At 41.0% G+C, this 18,541-nt stretch overlaps 2 protein-coding genes across 6 annotated transcripts in view; one reads left to right on the top strand and one right to left on the bottom strand.

The window, feature by feature from the left end:
• PDZK1 (PDZ domain containing 1) overlaps positions 1-18,541 on the bottom strand; it is a 125,328-nt gene that overhangs the window by 64,328 nt on the left and 42,459 nt on the right. The window lies entirely within an intron of this gene.
• The window catches only part of BTLA (B and T lymphocyte associated), a 41,592-nt gene that overhangs the window by 8,631 nt on the left and 14,420 nt on the right, over positions 1-18,541 (top strand). For 2 of the 4 annotated variants that reach the window (XM_075593568.1, XM_075593569.1), the window contains exons 2-3: positions 8,486-8,815; positions 16,557-16,616. In XM_075593568.1, the coding sequence (XP_075449683.1) occupies positions 8,486-8,815; positions 16,557-16,616 (390 nt within the window). Of the gene's footprint in view, positions 1-2,517; positions 4,055-4,153; positions 4,201-8,485; positions 8,816-16,556; positions 16,617-18,541 lie in introns of all 4 variants that reach the window. The other 2 variants (XM_075593566.1, XM_075593567.1) reach the window with 2 other exon arrangements.

An 18,541-nucleotide genomic window follows, 5' to 3' on the forward strand; every position in this document is an offset into this window, starting at 1 on the left:
AGGGAGGGGTAGGGAGAGGTTGGGGAGATAGGGGCTGGGTAATGAGAGAGACAGGGAGGGGTAGGGAGAGGTTGGGGAGATAGGGGCTGGGTAAGGAGAGAGACAGGGAGGGGTAGGAGAGGTTGGGGAGATAGGGGCTGGGTAAGGAGAGAGACGGGGAGTGGTAGGGAGAGGTTGGGGAGATAGGGGCTGGGTAAGGAGAGAGACAGGGAGAGGTAGGGACTGGGTAAGGAGAGAGACGGGGAGAGGTAGGGAGAGAAAGGGACAGGGTAAAGAGAGAGACAGGGAGAGATAGGAGCTGGGTAAAGAGAGAGACAGGGAGAGGTAGGGAGAGGTTGGGGAGATAGGGGCTGGGTATGGAGAGAGACAGGGAGGGGTAGGAAGAGGTTGGGGAGATAGGAGCTGGGTAAGGAGAGAGACAAGGAGAGGTAGGGAGAGGTAGGGTGCTGGGTAAGAAGAGAGACAGGGAGAGGTAGGGTCTGGGTAAGGAGAGAGACGGGGAGAGGTAGGGAGAGAAAGGGACTGAGTAAAGAGAGAGACAGGGAGAGATAGGGGCTGGGTAAAGAGAGAGACAGGGAGAGGTAGGGGCTGGGTAAGGAGAGAGACAGGGAGGGGTAGGGAGAGGTTGGGGAGATAGGGGCTGCGTAAGGAGAGAGACAGGGAAGGGTAGGGAGAGGTTGGGGAGATAGGGGCTGGGTAAGGAGAGAGACAGGGAGAGGTAGGGAGAGAAAGGGACTGGGTAAAGAGAGAGAGACAGGGAGAGATAGGGGCTGGGTAAAGAGAGAGACAGGGAGAGGTAGGGGCTGGGTAAGGAGAGAGACAGGGAGGGGTAGGGAGAGGTTGGGGAGATAGGGGCTGGGTAAGGAGATTGACAGGGAGGGGTAGGAGAGGTTGGGGAGATAGGGGCTGGGTAAGGAGAGAGACAGGGAGTGGTAGGAGCCTCCCAGCTCTATTCTAGTGTAACATGATGTTAGGGCAAAACCAATAATCTCAACGTACGACTGTTATTTTAAGACAAATGATCTCAGTAGATGATGTGCTCCTGTTTTACAGCAGGTAACGTCCCGTTCTACGCCCTAACATACCAGCGTTAAGTGAGTCTGTACTTCCCTGGGACCTTTTTTGTAGAAATATGGCACCCTTTTCTTGCTCAGGTTTAGCAGCAGCCGGGAGATTTTTTTTATTTTTTTAAACTTGTTCTTTATTTGCATTCTTTGTTAAGGACAATGGGTAGTGGGGTACAGAACATAAAAAGGGGTAGGGTGTTACTTTTGGATTACAAGTATTGGTATCCTATATATAACACCTTTGGTGGGGAGACAATAATGACAGCACTGTTGGGACAGCGTATAAAATAACTACTACAATAATTTAACTTAAAAAGACTAGGGAGGGGAAAAAGGAAAAGACGAAAATTGCGGAATGTCATTGCTTTAGCGAACATTTTCCACTTGTTGGTGTACCATAACAGTAATATTAACATAACAGTATATAAACACACGTACCTTTGTGGACTATTGAATATTGAATACCCCCCAGGCCCTCCTCGTTTTATACATATACGAAATATATCCAAAACATATCACACCAAGGTCTCCTCAGGAGTTATGTTTTTTTTTTTTTTTTCTTATTTATTTATTTTATTTTTTTCTTACCTTTTATACCCCCCCCCCCCCCCCCTTCCGCAGCTGATGTGTTTTTAGGGCACTTCTATTATGTGTTAACCAGATTTGGAGAGTTCCTTTAGTAATATATCTATGTCCTATATAAATTCTCCATGGTTCCCAGACTACTAAGTATTTCTGTGCTGTGTCGTTTTGTATCCCCGTCAGCTTTTCCATGAGACAGACCCTCCATAGCCTCGCTCGTACTGCATCTATAGCTGGCTGTTGGACCTATTTCCAGGCCTTAGCTATTTCACATCTGGCAACTGTATATATGTGTGTCAATAGCTTATCTTCGTTTTTTTCCATGTTTTCTATTGGCCTGCATAACAGTACTTTCCATGGGTCTTGGGGAAGACAAACCCCAAAATTGCCTGTGCCATGTCATGTGTGGCCCTTCATAACTTTAAAACCTTTGGGCATGTCCACCACATATGTATGAACGTTCCCTGTTGACCACATCCTCTCGTACACAGTGGACATGTTTTTGAAAAATGTGGTCAGTCTTAGTGGGGTGTAATACCATTGGTGGAGCATTTTGTATGCATTTTCTTTCATTAGGACACATGTGGAGCTCTTCGCTATCCCCTCAAATATACTATCCCACTCCTCCTGATCTAGTTGTTCTCCCAGTGCCTCTTCCCGTTTTATCATCAGTTTGGGTTTGATCACTGTGTCTGTTTTATCAGCTGCCAGGATGTTGTGTACTCTGGATATCAAGCCTTTCTTGTCCTCCCCCAAGAGGCACATATCCTCAAATATGATAAAGTCACTAAATGGGCCTTCCCTACTCAAATGGTCCCTCAGTTGAAGATACCTAAGATGCCGGGAGATTTTAGTAAATAGATTCCAGGGACGTTATCTTCCTGACACAGCACGATGCTGAGATCTTTTGTCTCTATTTACTGAAGTTTCCTAACTGCTAAAGTGCAGTGTGACAGAGTGAAGTCAACTCCTATCAGTTACGCCTGGGAGACATATGTCTGAGTGCTTCATCCAGCACTCATAAGGGTTAACTCAGGTGGAACTTAGATAGTCAGGAAGTAAGCTGACACCTGAGAGCCAGAAAGGTAGAAAAGGATCAGATAGTAAGGCCACTAGCTAGCAAGGTGGCCGCCATAAAGGAAGTCCCCACCCCACAGACAAAGACACAGGTCCGCTCCCTTTTGGGGTTAGCAGGGTATTACCAGCGGTTTATCCCCAATTTTTCGGAAATTTCTGCACCCCTAACAGATCTGACAAAAAAGAGTGCCCCAACCCAAGTTAAATGGTCTTGGGAGTGCCAAGACGCCTTTGACATGCTAAAAAAGTGCCTGTCAGAGGGCCCCGCTCTTCGGAGCCCAGATTTTAAAGAGCCCTTCATCATCCAGATGGATGCCTCAGAGGTAAGTCTGGAGCAGTGCTGTCTCAGCAATTTGATGGTGTTGAACACCCCATACTGTTCATCAGCCGGAAGCTGTTCCCAAGGGAAGTGAGGTATTCCGTTATTGAGAAGGAGTGCCTCGCTGTAAAATGGGCAATTGAGGCCTTGAGACATTATGTCGCCGGAGTACACTTCACCCTGGTCACTGACCATGCGCCCTTGAAGTGGTTAAACACCATGAAGGACACAAATCCAAGGTTGACTAGGTGGTATATTGCCCTCCAACCCTTCTCGTTTGATATTCAGCATAGACCTGGAAAGGACCATGGAAATGTTGATTTTTTGTCAAGGGAAGGAGTGGAGGGTCGGGCTTCAGCCGTGTGGGACACTAGCCACACACAAACAGGGGAGGTATGTGACAGAGTGAAGTCAACTCCTATCAGTTACGCCTGGTAGACATATGTCTGAGTGCTTCATCCAGCACTCATAAGGGTTAACTCAGGTGGAACTTAGATAGTCAGGAAGTAAGCTGACACCTGAGAGCCAGAAAGGTAGAAAAGGATCTTGTTACCAGCAGTAGCTGGCTATCTCAGACAAGAGCACATGGATAGATGCGCTGCTAGCCAGAAGGATACAACACTACTTACTGCAGCCAAAGTAAGATTTGTTTCATTTGTTTTCATGACTGCTTAAAAGACTCTGAAGGTTTGGTTATGGTTTAGCCAGCCAGCCTGCTAGATAGGTCTGCTGTGCTAGTCAGTTTTTCTCCCATCACGGAGCAGGATTTATTTTTGTTAAAGGGACAGTGTACCCGCATGTTATGTTACTGTGGAGAAATAAAGCCATTGAACATTTTTCATTATCCTGAAACTACACGTGTGGACTGTTCCCTGACCTCGGCTACAGGCCGTCCTGCCACATGCAGCAAAACCAGTGCAAACCCAGCACCATGTTATTCAGAGAGGGGAATGTTATTGAAAGCAATAAGATGTGCTCCTTTGATGAATCCGGAGCATTTCTTGGCAATGTAAGTGCCCCAGTTTTGCACCTTGGAGTTATTTATTTTGATAACTTATTTTGCAGCTTTTAGACTTTAGTACATAACCCCATTTCTATCGCCACCCAGGAAAGAATGCTTTGCAGCGCTGCACCATCTAATGCTCCAAAGGAAAGGTACAGTATATAGGAATGTACTAACTAAATAAACAGGGGAAGGATGTTGATCCAGGGAGTAATGTGATTGCCAATTCTTGGTGTCAGGAAGGAATTTATTTCCCCCCTTATGAGATATCATTGGATAATGTGTCACTGGGGTTTCAGTTTGCCTTCCTCTGGATCAATATACTGTAAGTACGGATATAGGATAAAGTATCTGTCGTCTAAATTTTGCATAGGTTAAACTTGATGGGCGTACGTCTTTTTCCAACTTCATTTACTATGCAACTATGTAACTACTGAATGTAACTATGTAACTACTGAATGTAACTATGTAACTACTGAATGTAACTTGTAACTACTGAATGTAACTATGTAACTACTGAATGTAACTTGTAACTACTGAATGTAACTATGTAACTACTGAATGTAACTTGTAACTACTGAATGTAACTATGTAACTACTGAATGTAACTTGTAACTACTGAATGTAACTATGTAACTACTGAATGTAACTTGTAACTACTGAATGTAACTATGTAACTACTGAATGTAACTATGTAACTACTGAATGTAACTTGTAACTACTGAATGTAACTTGTAACTACTGAATGTAACTATGTAACTACTGAATGTAACTATGTAACTACTGAATGTAACTATGTAACTACTGAATGTAACTTGTAACTACTGAATGTAACTATGTAACTACTGAATGTAACTATGTAACTACTGAATGTAACTTGTAACTACTGAATGTAACTATGTAACTACTGAATGTAACTTGTAACTACTGAATGTAACTATGTAACTACTTAATGTAACTTGTAACTACTGAATGTAACTATGTAACTACTGAATGTAACTTGTAACTACTGAATGCAACTATGTAACTACTGAATGTAACTTGTAACTACTGAATGTAACTTGTAACTACTGAATGTAACTTGTAACTATGTGTAATGAGTTTGTTGCTCCAATTTTGTACATCTGGTACAGATTTCTAAACAAAAAGTTTAAGCTCACCTCAGCACTGACAGATTTTTGACGCAGATTGACATGCAGAGTGGATGAATCTGAATTCGCCATTGGATACAATCCAGGTGGGTTTTTAAGCATTCAAACCCCGATTCCATATAGAATCCTAAATCCGTGGCTCAAAGGAACCGGACGGTCGGAGGCCGATCCAAAACCACAAAAAGAATTTGCCCATCTCTAGTCACTACACTTATTAGGGCTGGATATAGTGTATTATTATATATTATATATCAGGGCTGGATATAGTGTATCATTATATATTATATATCAGGGCTGGATATAGTGCAGTTGTATTGGTGGAGCTCATTTCTTATGATAAGATAATTAGGGGGCTATGCACTAAGCAGTGATAACAGCTTTAAGTGAGATAAAAATCCATTACACCGCGATACTGCACTGTTATCACTGCTTTGTGAATAGCTCCCAGAAAACCCACGTATCACTGCTTTGTGAATAGCCCCCAGAAAACCCACGTATCACTGCTTTGTGAATAGCTCCCAGAAAACCCACGTATCACTGCTTTGTGAATAGCCCCCAGAAAACCCACGTATCACTGCTTTGTGACTAGCCCCCAGAAAACCCACGTATCACTGCTTTGTGACTAGCCCCCAGAAAACCCACGTATCACTGCTTTGTGAATAGCTCCCAGAAAACTCACGTATCACTGCTTTGTGAATAGCTCCCAGAAAACCCACGTATCACTGCTTTGTGAATAGCCCCCAGAAAACTCACGTATCACTGCTTTGTGAATAGCCCCCAGAAAACCCACGTATCACTGCTTTGTGAATAGCCCCCAGAAAACTCACGTATCACTGCTTTGTGAATAGCCCCCAGAAAACCCACGTATCACTGCTTTGTGAATAGCCCCCAGAAAACCCACGTATCACTGCTTTGTGAATAGGCCCCTAAGTCACTACTGGTGTTTTTTCATCCCCCTTGCAATTCTATTACGTTGCATTTCAGTCATATAATATTTGAATTTCAAGGAGATCAAGCACTAGATCTTGGTTGCACAAACAGGGGGGTGCAACATTTTTTTGGGGGGTGGGTGGGAGCGACGCTTACAGAGGCCACACGCCCTTCGCCACAACATTTAAATAAAATGCCGGAGGTGCGTGTGAGGCCTCTGTGCCTGTCTCTTACCTTGTCTCCGGTGGCTTCTGTCGACGCATTGCCATGACGCCGTGTGGTGAAATACGTCACCGGACGTCATGATGTAACATGAAGCCGCTGATGCCGAAGAGAACGTGGGGGAGGGGGGCGCGAGCAGGGGGGAGGGCAGGCCGACGTAGATCTCTAGATCTAATATGTTTTTCTCAGTAAATATTGATATTTTAACACACATGATAAAAAGTTATATTTTAGTAGGTGCATGTTTCAGATACTTGTTTCTATTTTGTTATTGTACGATATAACCTTCTTTTTGCACCCCACTACTGATGTTATGGAGTTAGCAGAGCAAGATCACACATGCAAAGCAGAGATTCAACAATCGGTTTGTATTTATAGAGTTACCCCCACACCTCCCTCCCAAAAAACCGACAGTGCGTTCTTTGTTTTAATACATCACAGACATACTGTACTACACCAAGCTCTGCATTAGACTCAGGCTTTGTGTTGGTTCAGGGTTTTTTCCCCTTTCTGTTGGGCTGGAAGAGTAGATTAAGCCCTTCAGGTGATATACAGTATAATGTTTTAAATATTCCTTCATAAGTATTGTCAAGCTGTATTTCATGTATCTTTATGTATCTGAATGCAGCAATACCGCATCCCCCCTTTTCTTTCTTTTTTAATCATTTGTATATGGAAAGCATCTGACCATGTATTCTTACCTACTGGCAATCGGTTGGGGCTCCTGCTATAAATCTGTAAAAATCACGATGTTGTGCCTAACTTTATGACCACTTTTTACTTTTAATCAATCCTTGAGTCAGGGTAACTCAGGAGCTACAATGTATCCTTATATTACTATGGTAACATTATCTATTGTTACAGTTTGCACACAAACTGTTGGGAACATTGGTAACAAATTGTCACAAACAGGAGAGAGGGTTGCAAAGATATTGCATTGCTGGGGAGGGGGGCTAAAGCCTGCTATAGAAATCAATGTACAGTATGCACAGTATATTAAAACTAATTAAACATGGCATAAACAAAAAAACAGTCACTATTATCTAAAACTACAGAACTGATTTATTTAAAAAACCCATAAGATTTCACACTTTGCTGTTTGAACTGGTTTGGATTTGGATTCCCGAGAAGACATCCATTTTGATGGGGGGGTTTTCCCCCTGTAAAAGGTGGGGTTGAGAAAAGGGCTTGCTTAATCCATAACTTGTTTTTAGAACAATAAATCCCTAAATATGTCATTTCCCAGGATCCCTTGCTGCAGTGGAAGTGCTGTGTGCTGGGTGATAATGGTGAAGGCGGGGTTGCAGACCTGTCTAAGACATGCAAATGAGCATACAGTAATATTTCCATTTGCTATATATATATATATATTTTTTTTTTATTATTATTATTGAATTCATATATTTTTTTACAAGACTGATCTCCTTAAATGGAATGCTGAACATGTGCTGTAAGAAATGAATGACTGGTAAATTTGATTAATTAAAGCAAATGAGTGCGATGTCAGGAATCTAAATGTTAGAGGCATTTCTTTTAAGTTCTCTGTATCTGCCGTCCTGGTTTTAAGGATATAAAAAAAAACAAAAAAAAAAACAGAAGAATGTTTCTCTTTCTGTTACAATGTGGCATGTATATCTTTATTTAGCTCCATCCATGTACATAGCGCTTCCCAGCAGTAATACACGTAACATAAAAATATAATGTAACATGTAATAGGAATAAGCACGAGACATGAAAGTAATATTAGGAGAAGGTGTCGCTGCGCCGGAGAGCTTACAATCTAAGTACTGTAACTGTTACATACGCCTATAACATATATTATCATTAACTGTGCATGCAATGTCTTTCTATATAATGTATAACCCTGCTCACTTAATGTAACCGTGTATTTGTAACCGTGTATCTGTCATCATAACTCTGTGCCCAGGACATACTTGGAGACGAGAAGTATCTCTCGCTGTATTACTTCCTGGTAACACATTTTCATAAATAAACAAATAAGTGGATGCCAGCACTACCCTCTGTCAAAACAACATTCCCAAATCAATTGACTATCTTATAGCATTGATAACTGATAACATGTTTAAACTACACGTGCACATTGGTTTAAATGTTTTTTTCCCTCTTTCTACAGGGAATGAATCTTGTTCAATTACAATACACATTCCAAGGAATTCACATTCTAATGCGTCTGTAGGAGATTCTCTCACCTTGAGGTGTCCAATCAGATTCTGCTCTGAGAAATTACCCAATGTCACTTGGGACAAGTTAGCTGGAGAACAATATGAACCTCTAAAAGAAGGACTGAAAACCTCCTCTGAATGGACTGAACTCCAGCAAAATAATGTTGTTCACCTTCTAACGTTTGTGTCTGTACAAGTAAATGACACTGGATTTTACCGCTGTTCAGCTGCTGATCTGGCCACTCAAAGTGTGGCACATGCAATAAATGTCAGTATATCTGGTAAGTTATAGATGTTTCCAAAATCAGGAATGATAAAACATGAAATTAGGGGAAGGAGCATTCATTAAATGTGTCAATATTTGAAGGGAACATACTGTATAGCATTGTGATTAACCCATTTATTATCTACAATAAGGCAAATTCTGGTGAATGGAGCGATACCGGGCAGCATGGCCAGTCCTCCATGCAGAACACTCTGCCGTCCCAAAACACGTGAGCTGGGCACCCTGCTGCACCCCACTTACTTCCTGTACTCTCATAGCCATATCTGCACCTTAACTAATACAGTACATTCATTATTACATGTATGTACACATTTACACCCACAGACTTATATCATGCAGTCTGACTCACTAGTGGGAGGAAATATTCACCGGGGGCACTTTCCCTTATTGGTGGGATGTATCACTCACTGCATGGCAGTCTGGTAAAAACAACAAAGGAGGGAGGAGTAGGTACTGTAGTGTGATACTTTTTTTTGGAACGACAAAATGTTTGAAAGCTTGTAACCTGAAATATTTGTTGGTTCAATAAAAGGTATCACACTACCTACTGTACTGTACTCCTTCTCCCTCTTTGATTGTTTTACCACATGGAAGAAAGAACCAAAACGGCTACCTACGCTTCTTTGGCCTATATGGGAGTCCAATTTTTGGGTATTTTGGCCTTCCCTTGAACTCTTGGAGCATAGACAATAGGACTGCTAATCCTAGTAGACCTTCTTTACAGCATGGTTAATCTTTCCCTTAATCTTGTCAACCATGGCTAAAGGTTTCAGAAGCACATACCGCTGCACTTCATTTAGATAGATGGTTCCCCACCAGACATGGAAGAGAGGGGAACATGTTCCATCATTTCAAATTAAGAATAATAAGCAATATGACATCCATTCATACAAACGGTGCTATGAAAAGGCAAAATGAGGTGACAGCCAAACTCTCCTACCTCCCACAGACCGAATACCCAGCTGTGCACCACTTTCTGTTAGTCACTCTGCTGCTCTCCAAGTAATACAAATACTGGTACATACTTAAAAACAGTAATAAATACCTAAATAATAAAACCTATTATTTTATACACTTACCCATGCATAGTGCATACAATATTAGGGAGTCTCACTCATCGGTGGACAGGCATTCATGGGGTGCTGTTTCACTCAGAGTGCAGTATAATTCCGTATACATGCAGTCTCCACTTACTGTAGTAAAGACCAGTCTCGTTTACTTTATGGAATTATTTCTCAATGTTGGTAGAGATCACTACCAGAAAAGCTGCGACTATTTGAGTTCACATGTCCCCATGTCCTTCTATCACACGATCGAGCGGTCAAGCTCCTGTCATTGGGATCTCTGTAGTGAAAGTGACCCTCAGAATGGTTAACCTTCCCCATATATCAGGAAGTGAAGCCCAATGAGTGTGAAGTTTAGTGGTCACATTCAGAGCATGAGCCTGGGATATGTCATGGTCGTGTTCTGCTTTGTGAAGCCATAAAGTCCCTTTCCTGTACCACCCTTCAAACTGGGGTTTGATTGCAAGCTGTGTTAGAAGTATTAAGCTCAGCGCCTTATTACTATTCCTCCTTATTTCAATGCTCTTCATATTTTTGTAGTTTACATGCAATCTTGTGCACCCCTCTCATATCTACTCAATTATCAGACAATGGTATAAACTATGCCTACATATAAATGGGTCCTGCACTTACAGTATATAACCCACACTAATCTAAAGGAAAACCCCTGTGGTCCAAACCAAAACATAATGCAGGTGTCTTTAAAGGTATTGTCCCAGAAAGCCACCGGAAAATTATTATATTTAGTATATAGCCATTACTTTCCGGTGTTTTCACCTGACTCACATACTGTCCTATTCAATCCTACGGTAGGTTTCAATTTAAGAAAAATATGGATTAAGAAACAAGTTTTATGGACATTATTGGCAGGTGTAAGTACTAAGAACTGAAAAGGAAAGGAAATAAACTGCTACTGAAATAGACTGATAGATCTAATGCTTACAAATCCAGGTGCTGATCCAACCCAGGGCTTCCACTGAAACTCACCTCCACATACATAAACTCAGATTGCAGTGGTCACATCTTGAGTGTTGTAGAGACTTACAATGCATATCTTTGTAATAAGCCACAACACCAAAGGTTAGAGGTAATGTGGTAATGGCTACAATTGAAACAGTTTATATTTCCTTCTCTTATACAGTAGCTAATACAAGTATAACGTGTCCTTTTGATGTAATTTCTCAGAGTGCAGGGGAGCGCAGGTTCAATATGAAATAGAAGAAAAATATAACATAGTGCAAATAAAGTTTTAAATGGTGAGATGTGTTCCACACTAGGTCAATTGGAGACTCACGTGGTGTCAATCAATTACGGGCGTTTCGGAGATCAGTGGCAGTAGGCTTGACTCTGGTATGTGATGTGAAAACCTCAATCGAGTATGATGATACAGGATGTCACTCACGGAATTTCACCAGTCAGGGTATAGAAGCGTAATCCATAGCGTAATCCAATAAAAATTAAATTTATAGAAACAATAAAATGAAAACTTACACAATGTCATAAGAATACAGACACATAAAATGCTGATGTCATCAGATTCGGTTACTCCCCGCTTCCTCCGTCACCGACCTCTCTGTCTCAGCTCCACACTATCCGAATCAATCGTCTGTGGGGCTGCAGGTCAGTGTCCTGATGGTAGGAGGGTCTTTGGCGCGAGCTCTCACATTCACGAAACAGCCCGGCACAATGCTAAAGGGGAGCGGTCTGGAGATCTCTGGAGTCCTCTGATGACATCATGGAGGCGACTCTACGCGTTTCACTGGACCTGACGAAGCTACATGCCCAGTGAAACGCGTAGAGTTCCATCACTAAGCCCAGGACATTTTGCAAACAGCGTGGTTCAACAACATCTCGGGACCCAGGGTCTATTCCAGCACCTGTTGCAGTTACCGGATGGTGGTGATTATATCACAATATGCTTTTAAAATTTGTACCCTTGTGAGTGCATTTTTTACCCCCCCTTCCCCTCAATAAATTTACGTTTTTACACTATGGGGCGTGCGCTCTCTCCTCTCTCTCATATATATATATATATATATATATATATATATATATATATTAATAGGAACATTATATGAGGTCCTCTTTTTCATTATTTCTTCTTAATAGGAGATATGCTCGTCTGAGCATCGGATCTACACCTCTCTTGAAGAACAGCATTGTTTGCTATTCAACTAAATCTCAGAATAGTATTTTTATCATAAAAAATGAAGCTGCTTTATTTCTAAAATCAAGAGAGAGAGAATCACGCTGTTCTACAGTATGTAATTCTGAGAACAGCCAACCCCAAGGAAGTGTTCTGTGGTGTTAAGATGGTGTTTTAACATTTCCTGGGAGTCTGTTGCAAAGCTTGATGAAAGGAAACCTTGTAGAGAAGGTTTTCCAAACTCAGTCATTGCGAGACCTTGTAAAGAAATTGCAGAAGCTATTTCTTCTCAACAACACAATGTTAAGAATTGAAATTACTGTTGCGATGTTATCAGCTGATGTTACTACTAGATGGACAGTAGCCTCAGTGTTTTGGTTATTGACAAAAAAAAATGTTTGTACTTTTGCATAAGAGAAATATGTTTTGGTTTTTGGGGTGTGGATTATTTGCAAAATATGCACAAGCTGCTTTAAGTTGTTGCAAACACAATATACTGTAATAATGATAAAATATACCTCTTTGCATCATGTGTCTGTAGAAATAGTAATAAACAAAAGTACAATAGCTGGGATAAACGCAATAAAATGAAATAAAACTATGCTATAATAATAGGGACACAATTTATTAAGGGATATTTAATGAAGGATAATCTTGAAATTACCTCTTCTAGCACAAAGACCCCCAAAACACTATTTGCTTATGTTAATTTAGTATACAGAAAGTTCAAATATAATGTTAATTTTATTATCATCATCTTTAGCCCTTGTCTCCCCACTGCGGGATGAAGACATCCTCACTGATCTTTCAGATAAATACTGCGGTTTAATCTCTCTTCTCCATGTCTCTCCAACACCTTTTTAGAAAGTCATCCTCCCATTTTACTTTTGAAGTCCCTTCTAATCCAGTTAACTACAATCGTTGTTCAACGATGGTTATTTCTTCTTGTGGTATTCCAGCCATCTGCCATTTTAGTTTCCTCACCCTTGTGATGATGTCACAGACAGCGGCCGATTTGAAAATCCGCCGCCCCGTGGCACTTATCTTTGGCGCCTTCCCCCTTGCTGCCGCCCTCCTTCTGAATCGCAGCATCAAATGACGCCAACGAGACATCGCCTTGCGTTGCATTGCCATGGTAATGCAATGTCATGATGTAATTTGGCGCCGCGACGCCATGGCAACGAGACGCTGTGTGACGTCCGCGGTGTCATTTGATGCTGCGATTCGAAAGGAGAAGGAGGGTGACAGCAAGGAAGCGTCCGCCACCTCTAAGAGCTTTCCCATTAGGCCCAGTAGGCCTGTGAGCACTGCAAATGTGTATGGTCCCGCCCCAAAGTTTTGCCGCCCTGGGCCCGGGCCTAATGGGAAATCCGCCACTGGTCACAGAGGTTTGATTGTTTCCGAATCCATTCATTGTTTTTCCGGTCTGTTTGGGTAATACCCAGCATGCATCTCTATATTCGTTAAATTACTGTATCTGGAGCTTCTGAATTGTCTATGCATTCAGAAAAGTTTCACATCCTTACATGAGCACAGGCAGAATATGCTGGTCAATTACTTTCCTCCTGAGGCACCATGGGAGGTTCCTTGCAAAGATTGACTTGTTTCTTCCAAATGCGCTCCATCCCATCTTTATGCTCTCATTCATTTAAGCCAGAAAGTTCCCGTCCTGTGTTACTTAATGGCTACGGTAGACATAGTTTCCCACTTCTAGTTGTTTTCATTTATTTTGACCTGAGTAGAGTTTACACATTTGTTGAACATTGCTTTGGTCTCGTTGAGATTCATATGGAGTCCCACCTTATTACTGTACTTGCTTTCGCAATTTCTCTGATTTGTTGGAGGACATCTAAAATTATTTCAAAAATAGCAATCTTGCCTGCAAATCACAGGTGACTCGAAAATTCATCCTTGGTTTTGCTTCCTTTTTTCTCCCGTGACATTGTATCTCCTTGTCGCACACCTTTTCTGATCTAATGGTAGCATTTTCATCCATTTTCCTTACAGTATCAATGTACGCTTCATCAGCACTTTGTTCTCTTAATGCATTTAAAATGGCTGAGGTGTAGACAGAATAAAATGCTTTTTCATCATCAATGAATTCTAAAGTGAGTGGTAGATCATATTCATTACTTTGGGAAATCTGTTCTTGTACAACTTGGATGTAGTTCATTGTGTTGTATTCACTGCGAAATCCCACTTGTCCTTTAGGTTGGGCAAAATCCAGGGAATGTTGCCACCTGTTAGTGAGTATCTTTATAAACAGCTTGTAAGTGATTGGAAGTAAACTGATTGGTCTTTAGTTCTTGAGGTTTTCTTTGTCTCTTTGCTTCTAAATGAGACTAACAATGTCATTTCTCCACTATTCTACAGCAAATGATAATACCACTTGTGAACGCATTCACATGCCTCAGATAGTTCTGCACCCCTACCTTTCTCCATTATCTCCTAGCATACAGTGCTTCCACCGCAGCTAGGGATTCTGGGAAAAGCATACACATGAGCACACAGAATCACACAGTGTGAGCACACACTTTTGTGTGATTTCCCTTTCTTGAAGCAGCATGTAAGTAGTTTTGCAAGGATTTTCTCTGCTTCTTCCAAGATTGCAGTTGCAATTTCATCTTCCCTGGGGACATTCCCAGTTTTTATGGATTGTATTGGCCTTTTGCACTTCTTCTGGAAAGACACATGGTTCAACGTTGGGGAGTTTTTCCTCTTTGGCTTCATTATATCCTGTGTTACCTGTGATCTTGCAGAAGTCTTTCGCTCTATGACAAGCGCAGTCTTTAATTGTTCATTCATGATCCTGTTTGAATGCAGTGATTTGGTTTGTCTTCAGGCTTTTTTATCTTCAAAAGTCTTCTTTATCAAATTGCAGTTAAATTTTCTTACATCTTTAGTTATAACCCTAATTAGACTGTAAGCTCCTTGGGGCAGTGACTCCTCTTCATTAATGTTACTTTTATGTTAAAGCACTTATTCCCATGATCTGTTATTTATATTATCTGTTAATTATTTGATTACCATGTGTATTACTACTGTGAAGCGCTACTGTATGTACATTAATGGCGCTATATAAATAAAGACATACAATACAATACAATAGGCTTGCATTGTGTATGCATTGCAATAGGGATGGGGTTAGATAACAAAAAGAAATGAAACGGAAACTCTCCACTCTAGAAAGCTTGAGGCACCTTTAATATCTGTAGGAATGGGTAAGAACCAAAAGCTATTTTAAAGCTGCAGTCTTGGTACATTTATTGACCTTTTATGTAATTACCATTATACCATTACCATAATATCTTCAAGTGTATTTTAAATTATATGGCATTTTGCCAACACAAAAGCCTCTTTTTAAAGAGAATACAATTAGCCTTTTTCAATACGAGAACAGTAACTATAACTCAACTACTTCCCAAAATGAACCACACTATAATATTTGATCCTTTCCGTTTATGACTTAAAACACAGGGTAATTCCAATAAGACTGCTTTGGGGGACCACTCACTAAGCACGTACATTAGGGTCGTACGGATTGTAAATTATTAATACCAAGATCAACATGACATGTTCCATTGTGCTAACCACTTTATGGGTGATGATAATGACCCAAGTTAGTTGTTTTCAAACAGTTTATTGTAGCAAACCTTCCAGGAGACCTGCAAATGGGAATACGAAAGCAGGACATTATCATTATTAACAAAAGACCAAAGGCCCGAGTGCTATATCCAATATGACTAATTATATAGTTAAATACGTATCTGTTTTTCTTCTCATAAGTGAGGGTCATGTAGTCAAATTCTTTGGCCAATGTATTTTTATGCCTGTAACCACACCAGGGTGTCCCCTTTATACAGGTCCTAACACTACCTGCAAACACTTTCTTAACCTCTCTAATGGAGAGAGAAATGACATAATAGTCTGATCATTATCACACTGCTAACCTGGGCAGGTAGGATATTCACAGACTGTAGAAACAAGAGTTGTTCATAGGGATTTTTTCTACAGTATCTCTTCATGAACATACAGTATAAGTACATTGATATCTGAAAATCTCTATAATACCATATTTTGATTTAAAATCAATTAGTTCAATGTATACCCGATATTAGTGATGGGTGATTGTGTCAAAGTTCAGCCTGCGAACTTTCGGACAATCTTTTCTATTTTTTCCCAAACCCGTGAAAGGCTTTATTTCCCAGTTTTTTTTGCTATGAGGTTTTCTTTTCTTCTTTAAAAGCACATTTTTGCTTTCACTTTGCCATATTATTGCGCATTTTCACCTTTGCTTAGTCACATTTTTGCATAATCGTAAAAACAAATAAAAAAATAGAGGTGACTTTTATAAACTCGAACAAAGTCTCCAAAAATCCATACTTACAAAGAAACGCCATTTTCGCAGTGTATTCGAACTTTGCCAAACATTTTGCCCATCACTCTCGGATATTTTAATAAATATATCAGTCTTGCCATCCACTTTGACTTATGCATTATTTTGTGCTTTTTCTTTTTAATTGAAGAACGTATTGAATACGTTTCAGACATGGATGAAAATACAACCATAACTACGCCATCACCCAGTAAGTTTTATCAGTTTTTCTAAAAGTAAATGGCATTGCTTAGTTGGTAACTTCCATGTTTGTGTGTGGGGGGTTTCTCTGCAACACATAAATACTGATAAATCTACGTAAGTACCAGCACTCACTGTCTAATAGCTAAATGATGAAAACAGTTGTAATGCAGAATAAACATTTAATAAGAAAACGAACCAGAAATAAATCAAATGTGTTTGCAGAAACCAGTACCATAAATGGGCTTGTCACAAAGTGAGGGGTGGGGGGGGGGGGGGAAAGAAAAGGGGAATAAACATGAAACACAAGGAAACTACACAAAAAACGGAAAACGGAAAGTATGCTAGAGGGGCGACTTTTCGAGGGACTACCTCTTCATCTGGCCCATTCCCCCTGGTCCAAAAGGACCCAGAGGTACTTCCCTAAGCCTCCCTTCCCCTATAACTGGTCAAATCAGACACCCCTGAAAATAGATAGCAAACATACAGCGTAGGCTAAATACAGCTAAACAGCTAATAGCAGGGCAGCAAGAATCCACTCAAGTCAATGCCAGTAGTTCAAGTACGACAAGAAAGTGTGGGCAATGGTACAGTAAAGGCTGAACACAGCTTGCAAGAAAGCAGCTTGCAAATAGGCACCAGGAGTCCACAACAGTCAATGAAGGGTTAATGGGAAAACAAAGACAGTAATCAAACCGTCTGTGGCTCTGCTCCTTCTGCTCGTGTGGAGTGCTGACCTTCATTTGCTTTTCCCATTAACCTTTCATTGACTGTTGTGGACTCCTGGTGCCTCTTTGCAAGCTGCTTTCTTGCAAGCTGTGTTCAGCCTTCACTGTACCATTGCCCACAGTTTCTTTTGGTACTTGAACTACTGGCATTGACTTGAATGGATTCTTGCTGCCCTGCTATTAGCTGTTTAGCTGTATTTAGCCTACACTGTATGTTTGCTATCTATTTTCAGGGGTGTCTGATTTGACCAGTTATAGGGGAAGGGAGGCTTAGGGAAGTACCTCTGGGTCCTTTTGGACCAGGGGGAATGGGCCAGATGAAGAGGTAGTCCCTCGAAACGTCGCCCCCTAGCATACTTTCCGTTCTCCGTTTTTTGTGTAGTTTCCTTGTGTTTCATATTTTTTTCCCCTTTTCCTTTCCCCCCGACCCCCCCCCACCCCTCACTTTGTGACATGCCCATTTGTGATACTGGTTTCTGCAAACACATTTGATTTATTTCTAGTTCGTTTTCTTATTAAATGTTTATTCTGCATTACAACTGTTTTCATCATTTAGCTATTAGACAGTGAGTGCTGTACTTACGTAGATTTGTTAGTACTATACAGGGGAATAAGGGTCCCCTTTTGTTCCGTGCACCCTGCAATTGCATAAATTTAACACTATCAGAGTGCTGTCTATCGGTCACTTTTACCCTTACATAAATACTGATGGTTTCTTTAAAGGAACTTGGGAAGGAAAGAGGTTGATCTCCTCATGTTCAAATGAACCTCATGGGATCAAGTCAACTTTTAACAGGGGAAAGTGACAAATGGGGAGAATTGGTCAATGTGAAATATGTATTTAATTCCTCAAGCAAAAGAAGCAGTAGGAAGAACACAAAAGGAGTAGGGGCCATAATTCCTAAGCAGTGTTCTGCCATGAGGCCCCCTTCTGCCGAAGAGAACTTGCATCCCATCTAAGTCAGTGGGGTCTAAGGTCTCCTTCAGTGCCGGAGTAAATGGCCCTACATCTTCTCACAGTCTTCAAATGAAACACACCTTATACTTTGCTTGCAACTTAACTTGGCTTAACATAAAGATTTAAAACCCCTTTGTGCTGGAGGTTCCAGCATTTTACTGTTTAAAGTGTGAGATTGGCGTTTTTATGCACAAACGGTCATTATCGCAGGGAAACACATCACACCCGATTCCCCGGCTGGGCAACTCC

This window comes from Ascaphus truei, chromosome 3, assembly GCF_040206685.1.
Source record: "Ascaphus truei isolate aAscTru1 chromosome 3, aAscTru1.hap1, whole genome shotgun sequence".
Classification (NCBI taxonomy): Eukaryota; Metazoa; Chordata; class Amphibia; order Anura; family Ascaphidae; genus Ascaphus; species Ascaphus truei.